This window comes from Stegostoma tigrinum, chromosome 11, assembly GCF_030684315.1.
Source record: "Stegostoma tigrinum isolate sSteTig4 chromosome 11, sSteTig4.hap1, whole genome shotgun sequence".
In the NCBI taxonomy this organism is placed as follows: Eukaryota; Metazoa; Chordata; class Chondrichthyes; order Orectolobiformes; family Stegostomatidae; genus Stegostoma; species Stegostoma tigrinum.
Window position 1 is genome coordinate 14,616,001 of NC_081364.1, and position 19,190 is coordinate 14,635,190.

Consider the following 19,190-nt stretch of genomic DNA (forward strand, 5'->3'; position numbering starts at 1 on the left):
TATTGGGTATGTAGGGCAAAACATTGGCTGAGCAGTTAGCACTGCTGCCTCACAGCACCAGGAACCTGATTCAATTCCATTGCTGGATGGCTGTATGGAGTTTGTACATTCTCCCTGTATCTGTGTGGGTTTCCTCTGGGTGATCCTTTCACAATCCAAAGGCATGCGGGTTGGTGGATTGACCATGGGAAATGCAGTGATAGGTTTTGGGGTGGGAGGGCCGTGCATGGAGGTCTAGGAGGGATGTTGTTTAGATGGTTGGTATGGACTGAATGGCCTGCTTCTGCACTGTAGGGGTTCTGTTGTTCTGCATGTTCATTCTGTTGTGAAATAAAAGAAGTGACTGATTTGTACTGTCTCACTTAATGTGCATCAGCCAGCTTTAGGGACATCTGAAAACCAAACTATTTGATCCAGAATACGGAGAGCGGGCATTCTTTGGCAATTACACATTTGACAATCGAGTAAACTCACCTAAAATTATAGGCTTGGATTAACTATAGGAGTCACTGATGCCACTGAAGGTATGCGTACTAGTTTTGAATTTCATTCCTTAATGTCAATGCCGTACTTTATTCATTACTGTTACCATTCATCTAAACAATGACTTTTCTTCATGTACATATAAGTCACTTGTTTCACACATGACCAAAACTGTTATTTTAGTCTTTTATGCCATTTCCTAACTCTGTTAAGTCTTGCACACGTGCAATGTTCCAACATCTCTCCACTCGTCTGTTTCCGGCTTCTAGTGCATTCCACACCACACTTGCTCAACCATTGGTCATTGTGCCCTGAATCGGGAGAGGCAATGGCCTAGTGGTATTACCACTAGACTATTAATCCAGAGACCCAGACAATGTCCTGCAAACGTGGGTTCGAATCCTGCCACAGCAGATGTGGGAATTTGAGTTGGATAAATATCTGGAATTAAGCGCCTAATGACGACCTTGAATCCATTATTGATTGTTGTAAAAACCCATCAGGTTCACTAATGTCCTTTAGGGAAGGAAATTGCCATTCTTACTTGGTCTGGCCTACATGTGACTCCAGACCCACAGTACTGTGATTGATTCTTAATTACCCTCTGGGCAATTAGGGATGGGCAACAAATGCTGGCCGAGCCAGTGAGCAAATGAACAAAAAAAAGTCATTTAGGTGTCATCTCCTAAAATCCCATCTGAAAGTCTCCTCTTTAATGAACCTCGTCAGACGCCAACTCTTTGTTCTAGTAACTGCCATACATTCTACACGACATCTCCAGCTAAGTTTTGAAATCCAATTTTGCCTACTGCACTTCAGTGTAGTATTTCAGATTGTGTTTCAACATCAAAATCTTTATATAAATCCAAATTGTTCGTGTTCACATCTGAGCTTCAAGTGGAGGACCATTTCTCATATCTGCCCTGTCCAGTTGCTGACACTTTGACATCACATCCACACTTTCAGATACATTTGAGCAGCTCTGAATTCTCCATCTATTCTCCTCATTATAATGAACCCTTCTAGTACCAGTTTACTGAACAGTCCACTTAACTATATAAGTATGTGGTTATTGAATGTGTAATCATTGAGGGAAATGGCTCCACGCCAATTATGAAAAGCACACTTAACTACCCAGGCCTGTAAAATGAGCTCTTCCCAATTATTGCTTTCCTCCCAGACTGTGCATCTACAGCTTGATTTTTATAAATTTAAGTGGTTTCTTACTGTCTCCATACAGTAAAGGATCAGTAGCACCAGGAGTGCTTTTATTTTTCTTCTGCGATTGCAGAGTTTATTTCAAAGTGTATCATCAACTGCTTCAGTGGTGGAACATGCTCATCCCTGTCCCTTTCCTTATGAATAGCGGAGCATTTGGCCTCATGTGTTACAGTCCAGCACTTTCCCAGAGTCATGGCAACAAATAGCCACAAGCCATTCATATTTGATTCTGTCAGTAAAGCTTTGTGTTTAGCCAAAAAAAAGTAAAGAAAAACTAAAGGAATGCTTTCACTGTAGCTTTAAGGTCTTATAAAAATATTTTTCTTTGTCTTTCATTGGTTAACATTCCTTCTCCAAAAGGCATTGACTCTGTGCTGGGAGTGAAATCAACTATCATGGACAATCCTATCTGAAAATTAGGGATTCAGGGAATCTTGGCTTGCTATTTGATTTTGGAAGCCATCACACAGCAGCATGGTATGATCTCCATACAGGTGCAGTTCCCTGTGATCCTGGCTTTTAGCTAATGATGGGTTATAGTTCAAGACTGATTATTCCTTTTAACTCACATATGTCTGGAGATATCTCCCATTCAACCTGTTATTACGCACCTCTGGAGTAATTGAGTCTTGAACCTAGGCCTCCAGGTTCAGATACAGGGGTGCTACTACCATGCCACAAGACCCCTATTATACACGTGGAAACTGAATAGATTCACTTAGTTGAATTTCATTTAAAGATTGTCTCTATAATAAGTCAACAGTAATATCATACACTGAGGGATATTCTGAGGAAGGGTCACTGGACCCGAAACGTTAAGTCTGTTTTCTCCTTCACAGATGCTGCCAGGTCTGCTGAGCTTTTCCAGCAACTTTGTTTTTGCTCCTGATTTACAGCATCTGCAGATCTTTTGGTTTTTAATTAGCAATATCATATACATGCTCCAGTGACCCAGGAACCTGATCAAAAGCTTAAATGATCAGGCTAATGAATTTTGCTGCAGATTTGAAACGTGGAGGTAAACAGAGAAAAAGAAAACAAGCATTTTGAAAATCTGAAATGTGAATTTCTGAAGATAAACAGCATGACCCTTAACATTAAACAAAGAGAGGGACAGCTTCAAGCTTCATTGAGGAGACTTGAGTACAGCTGAAAATTCAATGCAGTCATTCAGATAAGTCACTAAAGCAAGGCTCCATCCACCCTCACAGCCTAAATATATCTGAGCCCATGATGCTGTTTGGAGGGAGAACAGTGGTGTTCTTCTAGTCTACTGGCCAATATTTGATGTTCTAAGGAAGGGTCACCATGTCCAAAATGTTATTGTGTTTTTTCCTTCACAGATGCTGCCAGACCTGCTGAGCTTTTCCAGCAACTTTGTTTTTGTGGCCAGTATTTATCTCTCAACCTAAATCATTAATAGACAATCTCATTTTCTCACTGGTATGTCTTGGGCCTTGGTTTGATCAAATTGGTTGCAGCGTTCCCTTAAATCACAATAGTGACAACATTTCAAAACTGCTATATTTCATTGGCTTTCGCACATATGATAAGTGTAATATGAAATACTGCCCACTTGCTGAATGAGTGCAGCTCCAACAAAATTCAAGACGCTAGTTGCCATCTGGGACAAGTTATTAGCAACACCCACCATCTTTAGTCATAAGACCATAAGATGTAGGAGCAGAAATAGACCATTCAGCCCATTGAGTCTGTTCTGCTATTCAATGACTCAACGAGGAAGACTTTTTCCTGCCTTGGTATGTCTTTTTGAACAGCTGCAGTCTGTGTGTGAAATTACACCTTCAGTACAGTCAGTGAGGGGTTTCCAGAATTTTGACCCACTGATGGTGAAGGAACAGTGGCATAATCCCAAACTGGCATAGTCTATGTTGTGAAGAGGAGCTTGCAGGAGCTAGTGTTCCCTTGTCTCATCGGAACATATAAAAGTGGAGTAGGATGAGACTACTTGTCGTCTTGAGCAGAAAGATATAGAACAGAGACACTTGGGAGTCTTCATCCATGAATCACAGAAAAAAGCCCATCATCCAAGTTCAGTTGGTAATAGAAAAGCCAGATGGAATGTTGTCCTTTATTTCTAAGGAAGCAGAGTGTAAAATTAAGGAGGTTTTGTTAAAACTACACAAGGCACAATCAAGGCCACAAATGGAAAACTGTGAACTGTTTTGGGCCCCTTAACAAAGGAAAGGTTACTGGCATTGGAGTCAGTCCAGGGAAGGTCCACTGTGCTGATAGCGGGTCTAGAGGGATTGTCTAATGAGGAGAGTTTGATTGGTTGGGCCATTGGAATTTAAGAGAATGAGAGGTGACCTTACTGAGACATACAAGATTCTTAGTGGATTTAACAGTGTAGTAACAGTGGAAAGGTTGTTTCCGATGCAAGAGAGGTTAGGATGAGAGGATAATCTCAGAAAAAGGGGTCACACATTCAAGACAGAAATGAGGAGGAATTTCTTCCCTCAGAGAGTAATGAAACTGTGGAATACTTTACCACAGACAGTTGTAGAGATTGGGTTGCTAAGTGCATTCAAGACTGAGATCGACAATTTTTTAACCAGTTACAGAATCAAGGGTTATGACGAAAAGACAGGAAAGTGGATTGAGGGTTATCAGATCGGCCATGATATCATTGAATCATGGAGCAAGCTGGATGGGCTGAATAGAGATAATGAGAACTGCAGATGCTGATTACCCTATTTCTGTTCCTATATTTTATGGTCTTACAATTAAGCCATTAACTTCAATTCAATAACTTCAAGTTCCCTGGCTGACCCTTGACTCTTTCGTCAATCAGAAATCTTTCCAACTCAGCCTTGGATGTATTCAATGGCCCAGCCTCCACTGCTCAGAGAATTCCAAATACCAAGGACACTCAAGACGACAAGTAGTCTCATCCTACTCCTCTTTTATATGTTCCGATGAGACAAGGGAACACTAGCTCCTGCAAGCTCCTCTCCACAACATAGATTATGCCAGTTTGGGATTATGCCACTGTCCCTTCACCATCAGTGGGTCAAAATTCTGGAAACCCCTCACTGACTGTACTGAAGGTGTAATTTCACACACAGACTGCAGCTGTTCAAAAAGACAGCTCACTGCCACTTTCTCCGGGGTAATTAGAGATGGGCAATAAATGCTGGCCCAGCCAATGATAGGCATCTCTCAGGATTGATTTAAAAATTAGGATTGGTGAGGCAACAGAGAAAGTAGAAGAAAAGCTCTCGATCCATTACTTACAGAGGTCCATAAAATCACGAGAGGCATATATAAGGTAGATAGCTAGCAGCTTTACCCCGTGGCTGGGAAGTCTAAAATGAGGCAGCATGGGCTTAAGGTGAGTGAGGAGAGATACAAAATGGTCTAGAGGGAAATTTGTTCATGCAGTGGGTGGTGAGTGTCTGGAATGGGCTGCCAGAGGTAGTGGTGGAGGTGAGTACAATTTTGTCACTGAAGAAACAATTGGAAAGGTACATGGATGGGTTAGGTATGGAGGGATGTGGACTAAACACAAGCAAATGGGACTAAATTAAATGTGAAGTCTGGGCAGTGCTCACAAGCTGGGCCAAGCCTTTATTAACCTGCGACTCACTGTGACTTACTAAGGCACTAGCTTCTGTACTCTTAGCCACAGTCACCCCATACTGAGTCCCTCGCTTGTCTGAAATGTAAATGTTTATGATAGAACTCACCTCCACTTTTCTTCAGGGAATTGAGAGGCATGGCCATTATCCAGAATGTCTATGTCCCCAGCTGCTGTTGTGATGCAGATCTCAGAGGGAGATACAGCTCAGCCTAAGTGCTTTCTTTATCAGAAAACTAATCCCAATGGTGTATCCTCTATCAGGCTCGATTTTCTGCTCTTGTTCAGGACCCTCAGAGCTGTGTCTGAGCTGGATGACTAGAGCAGGTGAAGGAGAGGGCAGGGGGATGGCTGGGGGATTTGGGGGACGTCGGAGGGAGGTTAGGAAATCTTGTTTCTACTGCAACGTAAGGGTTAACAGAGTTAGCTCCCTGGTTTAAATTTTTGCTGTGCGTTTAGGCTCCTGAAGTTGAGAAAGGACAGGCTTGCAGAGGCTGTGAGTTACCCAGAGGTGGCACCAGGGAGCATTCCAGCACACAACTTTGTTCTGTAGGTTGGATTATGCAAACGTCTGTAGATTCCCAGCCACCTGACATGTTCTTCAGTGCAGCACAGAGAACAGTGAGGAGCGGTGAGTTGAGAGAGAGAGAGAGAGAGAGGGAGAGTCATAGGGAGAAACTCCCCCTTTTCTTTCAAAGTCAAGACTTCAGCCACTTGCATCATTTGCATACCTGCGAAACCTTCTTAAACCAGTACTAGGGAAGAGGCTGTGCTTCTGACATTTAGGAAGTCTACCTGTGAGAGTTGCTCTGCTGCCTTGCCTTCAGCTGTAAGCCAGTGAGTGGAGCATGTTTGTGGATGCAGTGAAGCCGCGAAGACCGTGGAGATAAACTGGGACCGTTTTCTTTCTAGTCACTGACAGATTTTGTTTTAATTTGTTTTTGCTGCCTGACTGTGTGCCAATAAAGGAGGGGGGGGGGGGGCGGGGGTTGTTCCTCAGCACTGAGGGAACTGCAAACTTAACACTTCTCAAGCAAGCTTAGCCACTGAAAGGTAACTCATTCATTCAAATCTTGTTCTTTATCTGTGTGTGAGAGAGAGTGAGAGTTGGTGAAATACAATGCTGCAAATGAAACAAAGTGAACTCTTTTCAAGAGGCTTTTGAATGTGGGCTTGAGAGAGACTAATATGAGTGGGATGGTCATTTATTCTTCTAAGTCTCAGCGTGGTTGTAATATTCGGCGACGGATGCAATTCCAGAGGGTGGTTTTATTCTCTTTTATTTGTGGTCTCCCTCTCTCTCTCTTTTGTGCACTGTTGCTTTGCTCATAAGTGGACTGTTAAAAGTAGTTGAGCTCAGTTTTACTTGGAGTGTCAGCCCAGGGTGAATGGGAAACTCTGGACTCCTTGAGGTGAGGACATACGATTAGACTCTCACGCCTCTAAGGCTGTCATAACATTTTGGGGAAAGGTTTGCCGCGCGTGTTGAAGCCAAATGTTTGACAGTCACGTTTTCTACACAGGATTATCGGCGATTTTGTTCTTTAAACGTTTTAGTGCACTTTTCCTCTCTCACTCTCCCCCCACCCCCCTCTCTCGGCTAGCCCTTCTCTGCTGTATTTTCACCCGCCGGGTGTCTGCCCATTGCCCTCCTTGTTCCTTCGGGAAGGGCCAGGCTTTCGGAGCCGGATTCCAATGAATTCTGCAAGTCACAACAGCACCTGCTTGCGCCGTTACTGGTTAGACAGCAGCACTGCTCCCAGCACTCCGGGTCATTTCAATAAGCATGATCTTTCCGTCCGTCCTGACTCTACTTGCGAAGCCTTGTGTTCTCCTCTTCCCAGGAAACAAACTGAGCGAACCCACCAAATGAGACTTTGGCGTTGAAACTAAAGTCATCCAAGGAGTGAGACCATATTGAATGTCTGCAGCACTTTTAGTGCCGACGGGATTCCACATTCAATTCTTTTGAAGTTTTTCTTTATCAAAAGCTACCCGTATCGACCTTTCCTTCAAACTGGTTCCCTAACCAATAATTGTGTTCTAAAAATACTCGACCTCAAAGACATTTTATTTGCAGTTACAATAGATGGGATATATTATGAGTCTTCAAACGAGGCACAGAATAAACCTCAATCCAAGGGGTTGTCCCCAGATTGTGAGAGAATACAGTGTGAAAATGAATTCTTGATTCCCTGGTTTTCGAATTCACGCTATATATTAAATCCCCCCAACCCCCAACTATAAGCCCGATTACCCTGCTCAATGATTTCTAGATAACCTCCCACTTTATTTATGGCTTCTTTCTTCTGTTAACAGTGGAAACTAGACACTGAAATTTCCATTGAATCGAAAAACTCCAAATGAAATGTGATTCTCTAAAAAGAAGTATGAGATGTCGACCCTGAGATTTTAATTTCTTCTGAATGTGAGCTGATGCTTAAACAATACCATTTATAAAATCTGGATTGACTATTAATCGGGAACTCAATGTCATTTTGCTTTCGATGTTTGGCTGCCTTTTGGAGTTGAAAAGCAAACAAAGATTTTCATTATTATGCTGGCTTTGTGTTTTAATGTATTTTTGAGACTGTGCTGTCCATGTATTTCTGTGAGTGTAATTTTGGTATTTTTCTCTGTGTATATGTCTGCCCATCACTGTCTTTCTGTGGGGGTGAACGTCACTGTGATTTTGTTTGTCATTATGTTTCTGTATGTGTATTTACAATTTTATTTTTGAGTCTGATGCCTCTGTAGTATTTGCATATCTATCAGTTTCTGTATTTCTATGTGTGTGTCTTTCTATCTCTGAAACCCTGCGGCTCAGTATATTTTTGTAAGTGAGTGTGTGTCAGTGTCATTTCTGTCTGAATGTGTATTTCTGTAAGTGTGTGTGTTTTTTTTGTGTGTGTATTTCTGTAAGTGTATGTATGTCAGTGTCATTTCTGTCTGTATATTTCTGAGTGTACATTTCTGCTCCTGTCTGTCAGTTTCTGTGTGTGTGTGTGTGTGTGTCAGTATCCTATATGTAATTGAAAATGTCACATCATTTCGGTAAAGTTCTAAGCAATATACTATTGCCTGCCTTTTTTTGTTATCTTGTTTGCAATTATTATTCTATTTCCTCAGCTGCAAAGAAACAGCCCTGTGTCGTGGAGCTGTTCAGTGTCCCTCTGCAGAATTTAGCCTGGGTTTTATATTCATTACATTCCTTCACAGGGTGCTTTTTTTTATGAGTAGCTGTTTTCTTGTTGCTATTTCAAGAGCTACCTTGGTGAAAACATTTGTGTACTTTGTGAAAGCTTAACTTCCCCAACCAACAGATCGAACTCTGTGGATTCCAATCTTTGCTGAAATTAATTATTAGAGTTGGCATGCCTGCTGATCGGGACATTTAGATCAATAAATGGCTAAAGCTGAAACTCTCTAACTTGTGAAAATTACTGGATTTTTATTAAAATGAGGGTGAAATAGTATCTAACCACTAGGGTCTCAGCCAGTGTCACTGCCCCCTTTGCAGCCGTTCCTATTGCCTCTCAGTGTCACATCTTCGAAGGAGGTCAACATCTGCAATAAATATTATTTTTTAAGTAGGAATTTACAGACTCACAAAACAGCTTTGTTAGTGGAGGGAGTACCATCGGAATAAAAATGGTAAGGGAATCATTCAAAGCAGTAATAAGTGTTTATTTTCATAGGGGAGTTGAAATCTGCTTAAAGCACTCAGAGGGATTATTTGAATTTACTGGAGCTAATGCTTTAAACAATGATTAATTATTGTGTTGAGAGCTGTTTTTACGCTGGGTCCTGTCTCCCTTGCAATGCCGTTTTCTGGGATGGGAGGTTTCCTTTAATTGATCCGCCCAGCCTTGACTCCCTCACAGTCAACCCACAGCTTGCTCCCACAGCACCTTCCTTGATGCCTCATTTCCCCTGCGCTGATATTAAAGTTACTATGGTATTCAGACACTCTCTCTCTCCCCTATCTACAAACCCACAAAAAGCTGGATTTAATCACTATTGAGCTGTTTGCCTTACCACTCAACTGATGAGGGATTGTGTTCATTTTGTCCTTTGTACCTCCACCCTGATGCAGGTCTGAAGGCTCCTGTCCCTTTGAAATCGGTTGACATGGACCGCCATCTGCCTACCTGGCTCTTGGTGCTCTCCCTGTGGTATGGCAATGCCAGCGCCCATCAGCAGAATGCCCCCCGGGTTTATCTGAGCTTTAAAGGTAAGCAACAGACATGTTATGTGCGAGGCAACGTGCCAACAAATTCAAGTCAGGTAATTATTTCTTGACAAGTCCACTGGTGTCAGCAAGTGGCATGCAGTGGGAGATGATCAAGCTGCAGTAGAGTTCTTTTCAAAGACAAAAAATGGAGGGAATAAGCTGCCGAAGGAAAACATGTTACCCTCGATGTTGTGGCTGTGATCTTTCTGTATTTTCAACTGAAGGAAGATTGTTCGAAAAATTAATAACACATTTCATGCTGCATCTGTGATACCGACTTCCTCCAGGTGGTTATTTGTTCTGTTGGTTAATTTCTTTTTGGGATACGTTTCTGAACATTTTCTTTCCAGAGGTGGTGTATTTTGGTCATGCCCCCCAAAGATCTTACTCAGGATAATACTTGGTTTTGCTTTTGTTCCAACCAAAGCGTGCCACAGATTGGTTTAAGGCTGCAATCATTACATCCTAGGGTCATTTCAAAAGGTCTGTTTTACAAGCTGGTTCCCAGAGCCTTCTTTATTGGAGATACACTGCATTCTCAAGAAATTGACACCGCATTTACCAGGACACCGCACAGTCTGTTGTCAGAGCTTTGTACCGGAACACAGTAGGGGTGGTTGTCCGAGCAAAATGTGCCTGATTGGCACAGCCAGATGCTCTGCCACCTTCCCCACAAGCTTTCTAACACGGGAGTGCAGCTTTTGTTAATGCCACAGATAGAATGGAGCCAGCACAAAGGAGTGTCCTCAGCACTAAATGTTTAATTGCTGATCATTACATGCTTATCCTCGAGTGCCAGTCAGTACCTTGATTTTCAAATGACGTGAATCGCAGGCTGGTGAATTTAATGGGTCAAGTTTAGGCTGGTTGGTTCCTGTTGTTAATTATGTGTTCTCACCAGGTTGGCATCAGAGCAAGAAACATCACTTCATAATTAATCTGGTCTCACAGTCAGGGCTCCAATAGTGAAGAACCTCCAAGGGTTTATTCTATTGACGCGAAGAGCATCGGTGAATGGGTTAGAGAAGGAGTTTTAAAAGTTGTGTCTTTGGGAAGCAATATGGTAGATGTCGGCGTGTTAAGCCATCGTTGCAGGTCTAGAGCTGGCAATATTGTCTGTGTGCGTGAAGGTTGTGTCACGTTTTCAATGTGGAGGTGTCAGAATGCCATTTTTCACGACAGGAGCCGCGTCTTATCTCACTCCGGTCATCACAACCAGTCTTTATCTACTGTTATTGTACGGCTCCTGTTTATATTAAAGGTTGCTTGCTGGAGGTGGGCGGAAAATCCAGGTTTGTAACATGGTGTGAGATATTCATCAGGGTGAATCATGTGGTGATTTTGTCTTGTTTTGTACTTTGGCTTGAGGAGAGCAGATTGACACAATATGGCCCAAGCTGGTACTGTCAGAAAAAACTATAATTTTAGAGACAAATTTGTCCCTTCATCAAATCTGTTATTGCTGAGATCTGTTTACATCATAATCTTGCTTTCTTTGATGGCCATTAGTCTCAAAATCCAATCCCATGCCAATAGCTCTGAAAACAAACTGCTTTAAGCGACTGCTCCCTCTTAATTAAGTTGCCTATTTTTGTCGATCCAATTTCTCAATTAGTGAAAGCCCTTGAGGTGAAAACACTTGCTGCTGGACTGCATCATCTTTGGGTTTAATTACTTTTGAACAGTTCGGTGTATTTTGTGGGTTTCTGGTAACTGGAGTGTCACATTCCACGCAAGGGGATTTGCAGTCTCAATCACAGCTATCCATTCAACATTGGCTCACCTAGGTGAAGAAGAATCACCCCCAGTCTTTCAGCAGGTAACCCAAGGAACAAAGGGAACAGGTTGAGTGCAATGAGCGTAGGCAGGTGCTTTCGTACAAGCCCGAAGGAACCCAGAAACTGCCATCTCTATAAATGCCGTGGGCGTGTCTGTCTGTATTGCCCTGCCCATACTGTGGCCCCACACACCTCCACTCCCAGTCGTACCCCCAATCTGACTGAGGCAGGGGTTAACGGTTGGGAAAGGTTGGTTTGATAAAGGAAGTTCTGCAGAAGTAATGGGGAATCGTGTAACCTGAGCGGGACATGCAAGTGGGAGCAGGGAAAAGCTGGAAGTGATTGTTCAGGCTGAGGTTTGCCTTAAGCCTTCATCGCACTGAGTCATCAGGTTATTGAGTATCATCTGTTCATCCAATTAGCTTCACTGTGGTTGGAAACCTGTGGTTTTGGAGGGAAGAAATGCACTCTGCATTTAAAGTGGTACAGGGCAAATGTATCCCACAGTAAGGCTGAAGCACCTGTTGATTTCCTGATGAAGCTTCCATGCACAGTGATACGATTAAACCAGGGAAAGTCTCTCTCTCTCTCTCTTCGCCCCCACCCCACTGGATTTTTAGAGGAGTCAATGCTGTTGTGAACTGTTCATGGGGACTGAAGCATTCACAAGAAATAGTATCCTCCAGCATTTCGATGCCAGTGAATTTCTTCATCTTATGGGGCACCAAGGATTTGTCAGACAGTTAAATGGTCCCTAATGAGACTAGTAGCAAAAGATACACAGCTAATACCTCACATACTTCCTGACAATCTCAGGAATAATATCCTTACCACAAGTCCCTCATCTCTCAGTGAAATAGCACTTTTCACAGACTTGGGGCATCCTGCAACTGCCAACAGTGACTCGGTGGCTCACTGGCTAGCACTGCGCCAGGATCCAAATTCAATTCCACCCTCGCTCGGGTGGCTGTCTGTGTGGAGTTTGCACATTCTCCCCATGTCTTACATGGGTTTCCTTCGGGTGCTCTGGTTTCCTCCCACAGTCCAAAGACATGCTGTCTAGGTGGATTAACCATGGGAAATGTAGGGTTACAGGATAGGGTAGGAAGGTGTAGGTCTGGGTGGAATGGTCTTTGGAGGGTCAATGTGGACTCGATGGGCTGAATAGCCTACTTCCACACTGTAGGAATTCTATGAAACGTGGCCAATTTTGGACTGTTGGAAACACAGCAGCTTAATGGACTACAACAAGGTCCCATAGTGCTGTATTAAATGGATCCTCTGCATTTCTCCAGGCGCAGGAATTGAGGGATTAGTGTGTAGGTCTACAGGTGCAAATACCTGGCTTAGGATTTATGCCATAGGATGTTTATAGAATCTCCACAGTGTGGAAACAGATCATTTGGCCCAACAAGTCCACGTCAACCCACCCGGACACATAATTCTACCCTTATGGCTAATGCACCTAGCCTACCCTGAACGTGATGGGTAATTTAGCACTGCCAATCCACCTAACTTGCACGTCTTTGGACTTCAGGTTCATCTGAGAGGGCACGAGTCCAAGGTTCTTTAAAGATGGTAATTCCAACAGCATGGCATCCCCTCAGTAGTTGTCAGAACCATCTTCTCAAAAGTATGTCGACAATAAACATCGGCCTTATCAACAACATCTATATCTTGCCATTTTTATAATGAATTTCTCGTCTTCAATCTCTGGACTGTCTGGGCTACAATGTGATGGCATCACTAGGAGGCGCTGTCATTATGTTTAAGTGACAATGGTATAGATTCTGGAGCTCACTATCAGTAAAGATGGCACCAGCAAGTTCAAAGCATCACCTGTCTCGTTGAAAAGTAAAAATTTGCAGGAGACAGCTCAAATGAATGAGGCTGGTTGACACTGTCAAGAGTTGGTATGAGTCAAGTGGACTAAATGGCCTTCATTGTTCTCAAGGAGGGGATGACATTGGCTGAATGGCATTCTTGCTGGGCTGTTAGTCTGTGGGCCAGAGTTCAAATGCCACCATTGCAGATGGAATTCAACAAAAAATAAATGTGGAGTTAATAGTCTAATGATACCCATGAATCCATTGTTGATTTTGGGGGACAAACCCATCTGGTTCATTAATGTTCTTCAGGGAAGGAAACTGCCATCCTTATGCAGTCTGGCCTACACGAGACTCCAGACCCACAAAAATGTGGTTGACTCTCAACTGCCCTCTGGGCATTAAATGCTGGCATCACATGTGAGACCTGTGTCCCAAGAATGATTTTAAAATAGAGGATACCAAGAATTTGTGCAGCAGATATTTTGTATCATATTTTGGTTCTGAATCACTTTTGGTTTTAGATTTAAGACACATAGCATTAGAAAAAGAAGCAATTTTACTCACCTCACCATTGGTGACTGACCTTCAGCTGCCTTGGCCCTGAGATCTGGAATTCCCTTGCTTAATTTAACCTCCACTGCATCTTTCAAGATGCTCCTTAAAGCCAGCCACTTTGACAAACTTGTTGGTCAGATTTTTTAACATCGGTTTAAAGGGCTCTTTGCAATGTTTTGTTCAATGATGTACTCAGACATTTTACTGAGTGAAAGGTGCAATATGGATGCTTGTTACTGTTCTTTTGTGTTTAGGGTATTGCAGGAGCCTCCTAATTCTGCAAAAATGGCATTTGAAAGCAGGACCCCAGAAGATTACCTGGGTCTCTGGATTAACAGTCCAGTGATAATACCACTAAGCTATCACCACCCCTATACAGAGAGTGGTGCATGTATGGAATGAGCCACCAGTGGAAGTTGTGGAGAATGGTGAAATTGTAACATTTAAAAGGCATCTAGATAGTTATATGAATAGGATGGGTTTAGAAAGCATGGGCCAAATGCTGGTAAATGGGACTAGATCAGTTTAGGATATCTGGTCGACATGGACAAGTTGGACCAAAGAATCTGTTTCTGCGCTGTACGTCATTGACTTTACAACTCACTTTGGTCCCAGCGGCGCCACTTGGGAATAGTGGTCACTGCTGGGAATGCAGCCAGTTCCAAAGTTAATGTGCAGCGATGTAGATGGGGCTAAGTCTGGAATCTCACTAGGGTAAAGCTGGTAGGTAGTAGCCAGCAATCTCACTCACATGAAAGGAGACTCTTACGTTGCCATTAATTGGACAAGCAAGTTGCAATTGACCAACTTGGATCAGATACCCAACAAAGACAACCAAGTCTTCAAGCTTCTGTTACAACTGTATTTCAGAGGAGGAGGTTAAAACCTGAGAAAACTGGGACTCCAGTGCGAAGTATATCTTGACGCATTTAGCTGTAATTTTGGCCTGCCTGGTACACTGGAGATTTTAAATGAGTAAACCTCCCGATTCAGATCCAAACTATGCCCATAAACTTGCTTCAGCTGTACTGTGCATTCCTTTGGAATAATGTATGCATCACTCACTCATTTCATTTCTATGATCTATGTGACAGCATTCTCTGAATACTGCTGGGCTGAGGCCACTTCTCGTCCACTGGCCAAATTAGAAAAATGCATTAAAAGGCGCTTTGCCATGTGGACCTGAAGGGGTTAACTGTCAGCCAAAGGTCATTAGTGTTTGAAACTGAGCTTGAAAAAAGAGTTGAATCCTTGAGCAATGTGCACTCCAAGAATAGTCGTGTTCAACATGGCAGGCTGTTTAGTGACATGACACCCAGGATTTGCTACAATGACAATCCAAACTCATCTATTTTTAACCCAAGGATATTCCGTCTCTCCTCAATGGGAAGCCTGCCTATGTCATTCAATTTGTCTGGACAGATATAAAGTTATTCCCCACCTTCCAGCCAGCCCCCTCTCCACACCTGACAAGGAGAAACCACCGTCAATCACTAGCCTGTCCATTCAAGTCCTAGTTGTGCATCTCAACTCCCCATACTATCCGTGTCTATCACAGTTGGCAAAGGATATAAAGCACATAGAAGATAGACAGTGGGCAGGAATGTGGGGTGAAGGCCACAGTCTGAAGAGCTATGATTTTATTGAAGGGTGGAACAGACTCAAAGCATTGAACAGCCGCCTTCTAATCTGCCTATTTGTATTTAAGTTCCCAGAAAATAATAACCTCCCTCTTTGGGCAGTTGGGTGCAATTCTGCTGGATATCATTGTCCTGCCAATGGACGTCGCTGTCTCAAATCCCTCCCAAAACTTTTTGCTTCATTGCTCCCCCACTTCAAAAGCCTCCTCAAAAACGGCAAGTTCAGCCTTACTGTCTTTCATCTGGTCTACCCCTTCCTCGAATTGTTACATAAGAACATAACAAATAGCAGGAGTAGGCATTCTGGACCCTCAAGGAAGTACATCGAAAAGTGTAGGTTAGATGGGCTTCAAATTAGTATGACAGGTCGGCACAACATCGAGGGCTGAAGGGCCTGTACTGTGCTGTAATGTTCTATGTTCTAAGCCTACTCCACCATTGAATTAGATCATAGCTGATCTTTTCTCATGGACTCAGTTCCATTTACCCGTCCGTTTACCATAACCCTTAATACCTTTACTTTTTTTCAAAAATCTATCTATCTTTGCCTTAAAAACATTCAACAAGATAGCCTCAGCTGCTTCACTAGGTGGGGAATTCCATAGGTTCACAACCCTTTGGGTGAAGAAGTTCTTCATCAGTTCAGTCCTACTCCCCCTTATTTTGAAGCTATGGCCCCTAGTTCTCGTGTCACCGGCCTTTGGAAATGACCTCCCTGCTTCTATCTTACCTATCTCCTTCATAATTTTATATCTCTCTAGGTGAACTCCCCTCATTCTTCTATATTCCAATGAATATTTTCCCAGTCTACTCAATCTCTCCTCGTAAGCCAATGTGCTCTGCACCATGGTCTCCCTTACCTCATAAAATCCTTTTGGCACTACATATCATTTCTGCAGTGCATGTTGTTATGGCATTACATTGGGACATAACTGTATTGTGCTAATAAGGAGCCAGGACATATGGTTACTCCCCTTTCTCATCTGTCTAATGGCCATAAGTACTTCTCAGAATCGTCATCTAATGAACTTTGACCTCAGCAGTTCTCCTATTTCATTCTGGAAAGCGTTGATTTAGAAATGGAGCAAAACATCCACAAACTGCACTTATTCAAATCTTCAATAACAATGTATGAAGCTGGATGAGCACAAATAAAACCTTCAGTGGGTTTAGTCTTCAGGACCCCAGCCCTTTCTCCTCCTCCATTTTCTGGCTAATGATGCCAGTAGGAGATCTGGTGAATGTCAGCAACAACGTTGTGCATTTATGTAGCACTGTTAAGGTGCTAAAACATTCGGGATGCTTCACAGCAACATTGAGACAGAATTTGGCACCAAGCCATATGAAGACACATTCTGGGGATGCTGCAGCAAAGAAATGAGTTATAAATAAAGCATCGTAAAGCTGAAGAGAGGCCGAGAGGTTGAGGGAGAAAATTCTATGTCTAAAGGCACAGCCACTAGTGGGAAAAGGAAGTCAGGGTTATTCAAAAGATTAAAAATTGGACATCAATGAAGAATGTCAATATTATTATTATGTCAATCAATATTAAACATAAACAAAAGTACATGGGCGCTCTATATCAGAAAGACCAGCTGATTCGTAGCTTCTATGCATTGACAAAATCAGTGCCCTCTGAGACCTAGACCATATGTCCTTTCAGGTGCCAAAGTTCAGAAGGTATGTTTGTAATGTTGTACCACCACAAGGTGGAGAGGAGGCAGAATGAAGGGGAAGGGGAAGGGGACAGTGCACCAACTCCTGCCATCTCCCTGACTGACCCAGTTCCTGTCTGTACTGAAGATTCCCATCTATGCACTTGGACAGGGTGGTGGCTCAGTGTTTAGCTCTGTTACTTCACAGCACTGGGGACCTGGGTTCAATTCCAGCTTCAGGTGACTGTCTGTGTAGAGCTTGCACATTCTCCCTCCATCTGTGTCATTTTATTCTCTTTCTGGTTTCCTCCCACAGTCAAAAGATGAGCAATTTAGGTGGGTTAGCCATGGGAAATGCAGGGTTACAGTGATAGGGCAGGGGGTGGGTCTGGTTCGGATGCTCATCGGAGGGCCAGTGTGGACTCAATGGGCTGAATGGCCTGCTTCAACATTGTCGGGATTTTAGGAATTCGCTCTTCGCACCAGGGAATAGTTGGATGGAGCGAGGGAAGGTCAACAGTGAAGGGGACAATAGTAATGGTGGAGTCTACAGTGAGCGCTTTGGATACTGTCTATTTCTGGCTCTACCAACAACTAGGATTGGTTAGCACCTCATGTCTTAAGCGCAGCCCTTTGAACTGGAAACAGCAAAGAGGTGGCAACCGGTTCAGACTGTGAGTAAGAGGAAGCTTGTTGCAAAGTGTTTTTATTGCCTCGATGACTAACCTGCATTTCCTGACTGTATCACTCATTCCGTGAAAGGATGCAGATCTTTCCGTCCGAAGCCTGAGACTTTTGGTCAGGAAAGAGGAAACTGCGACAAATTTACACAGAAGATTATAAATATACGTTGTGTGGTATGTGCGGAGGGCAGAGAGAACAGGAGTATGCCCTGCGATCAGGGGGGATTTCCTTCTAAACTAGCCTCGCTGCATAAACAGCTTTTAATTGGATACACTTACAAAGCATGTTTGAGATGACATTGAACCCATTTGAGTGTGTTTGCAGAGGGCTGCTCTGTAACTGGTAAACCAGCCCTGTCAGTGATGTTGTTGAAATATAATACCAGTTGAAAAGCTCCTGAATTGAGCACAGACATGTCGCGTAGTGTCTGATTCTGAAATACTTCTACAATCGGCGTCTCAGTGATATTTTTAATCAAAGTAATTTACACTCTTGCTCCACCTGTGAAAGCAGAGTGCGGAGGAGGGAATAAAACCCCAGAGTGTCTGAAAGCACTGAGTGTCTAATTCAGAAACTGGGTTGCTTGCCAGTTGTCCTTTTAGGTTCTGGATCAGATAGCATTGTCTTTTCGCATGCAGGAGATGCTGGGTTTAACTGCTGGGGGTCAGTCACTGCTATTGTGTTAGCCAGTGCAGACTAGATGGGCTGAATGGCCTACTTCTGAAAGGCAGTTATCTGATTCTCCTGTTATGCCTGTTGGTCGGTCACTACTGAGTTTTTATGTTGATATTTCGGGTCTGGACCCTTCTTCTGAAACGTCAGCCTTCCTGCTCCTCTGATGCTGCTTGGCCTGCTGTGTTCATCCAGCTCTACGCCTTGTTATCTCAGATTCTCCAAAATCAGCAGTTTCTACTATCTCTGAGTTTATATGTTGGTGTTCAAGAAATGTATCACCTTCCATTTTAGCTCCTCTCTTCATAGAATCCCTCCAATGTGTAAGCAGGCCATTCAGCCCATTGAGTTCACACCAACCCTCTGAAGAGCATCCCAACCAGAACCACAGTCCCCATCCTTACCCCATAACCCAATGTTTCCCATAGCTAATCCAATAAGGCTGCACACCCCTGGACACTATGGGTGTTAGCATGGCCAATCCACCTAACCTGCACACCTTTGGACTGTGGGAAGAAATTGGAGCACTCGAGGAAACACACGCAGACAGGGGAGAATGTGCAAACTCCACACAATTGGTAGAACCCAGGTGCCAGGGGGCTCTGAGGCAGCGGTGCTAACTACTGAGTGGTGCCTCTTCTCATTGTCCAATGCTACAAACACTCCCTGCAGGTAAAGCAGCGATTAATGTGTACATTCTTAACGTGGCAGATGGAATATAATTTGTGAGGTTGTGCACTTTGGTGGGAAGAATAGAAGCACTGTCTATGATTTAAATGGGAAAACAAAAGGATTACAGAAAGCAATAGTACAATGGGATTTGGGGGAGTGGGCATGC

The 19,190-nt window shown here is 43.3% G+C and overlaps 1 protein-coding gene across 7 annotated transcripts in view; it reads left to right on the forward strand.

The window, feature by feature from the left end:
• Positions 1-5,851: 5,851 nt before the first annotated feature.
• Positions 5,852-19,190, forward strand: part of LOC125460303 (semaphorin-3F) — a 232,588-nt gene continuing 219,249 nt past the window's right edge. For 2 of the 7 annotated variants that reach the window (XM_048547629.2, XM_048547630.2), the window contains exons 1-2: positions 5,913-5,936; positions 9,402-9,539. In XM_048547629.2, the coding sequence (XP_048403586.2) occupies positions 9,437-9,539 (103 nt within the window). In that variant the 5' untranslated portion in view covers positions 5,913-5,936; positions 9,402-9,436. Of the gene's footprint in view, positions 6,359-6,603; positions 6,718-7,118; positions 7,212-7,624; positions 7,734-8,880; positions 8,960-9,401; positions 9,540-19,190 lie in introns of those variants that run through there. The other 5 variants (XM_048547631.2, XM_048547633.2, XM_048547634.2 and 2 more) reach the window with 5 other exon arrangements.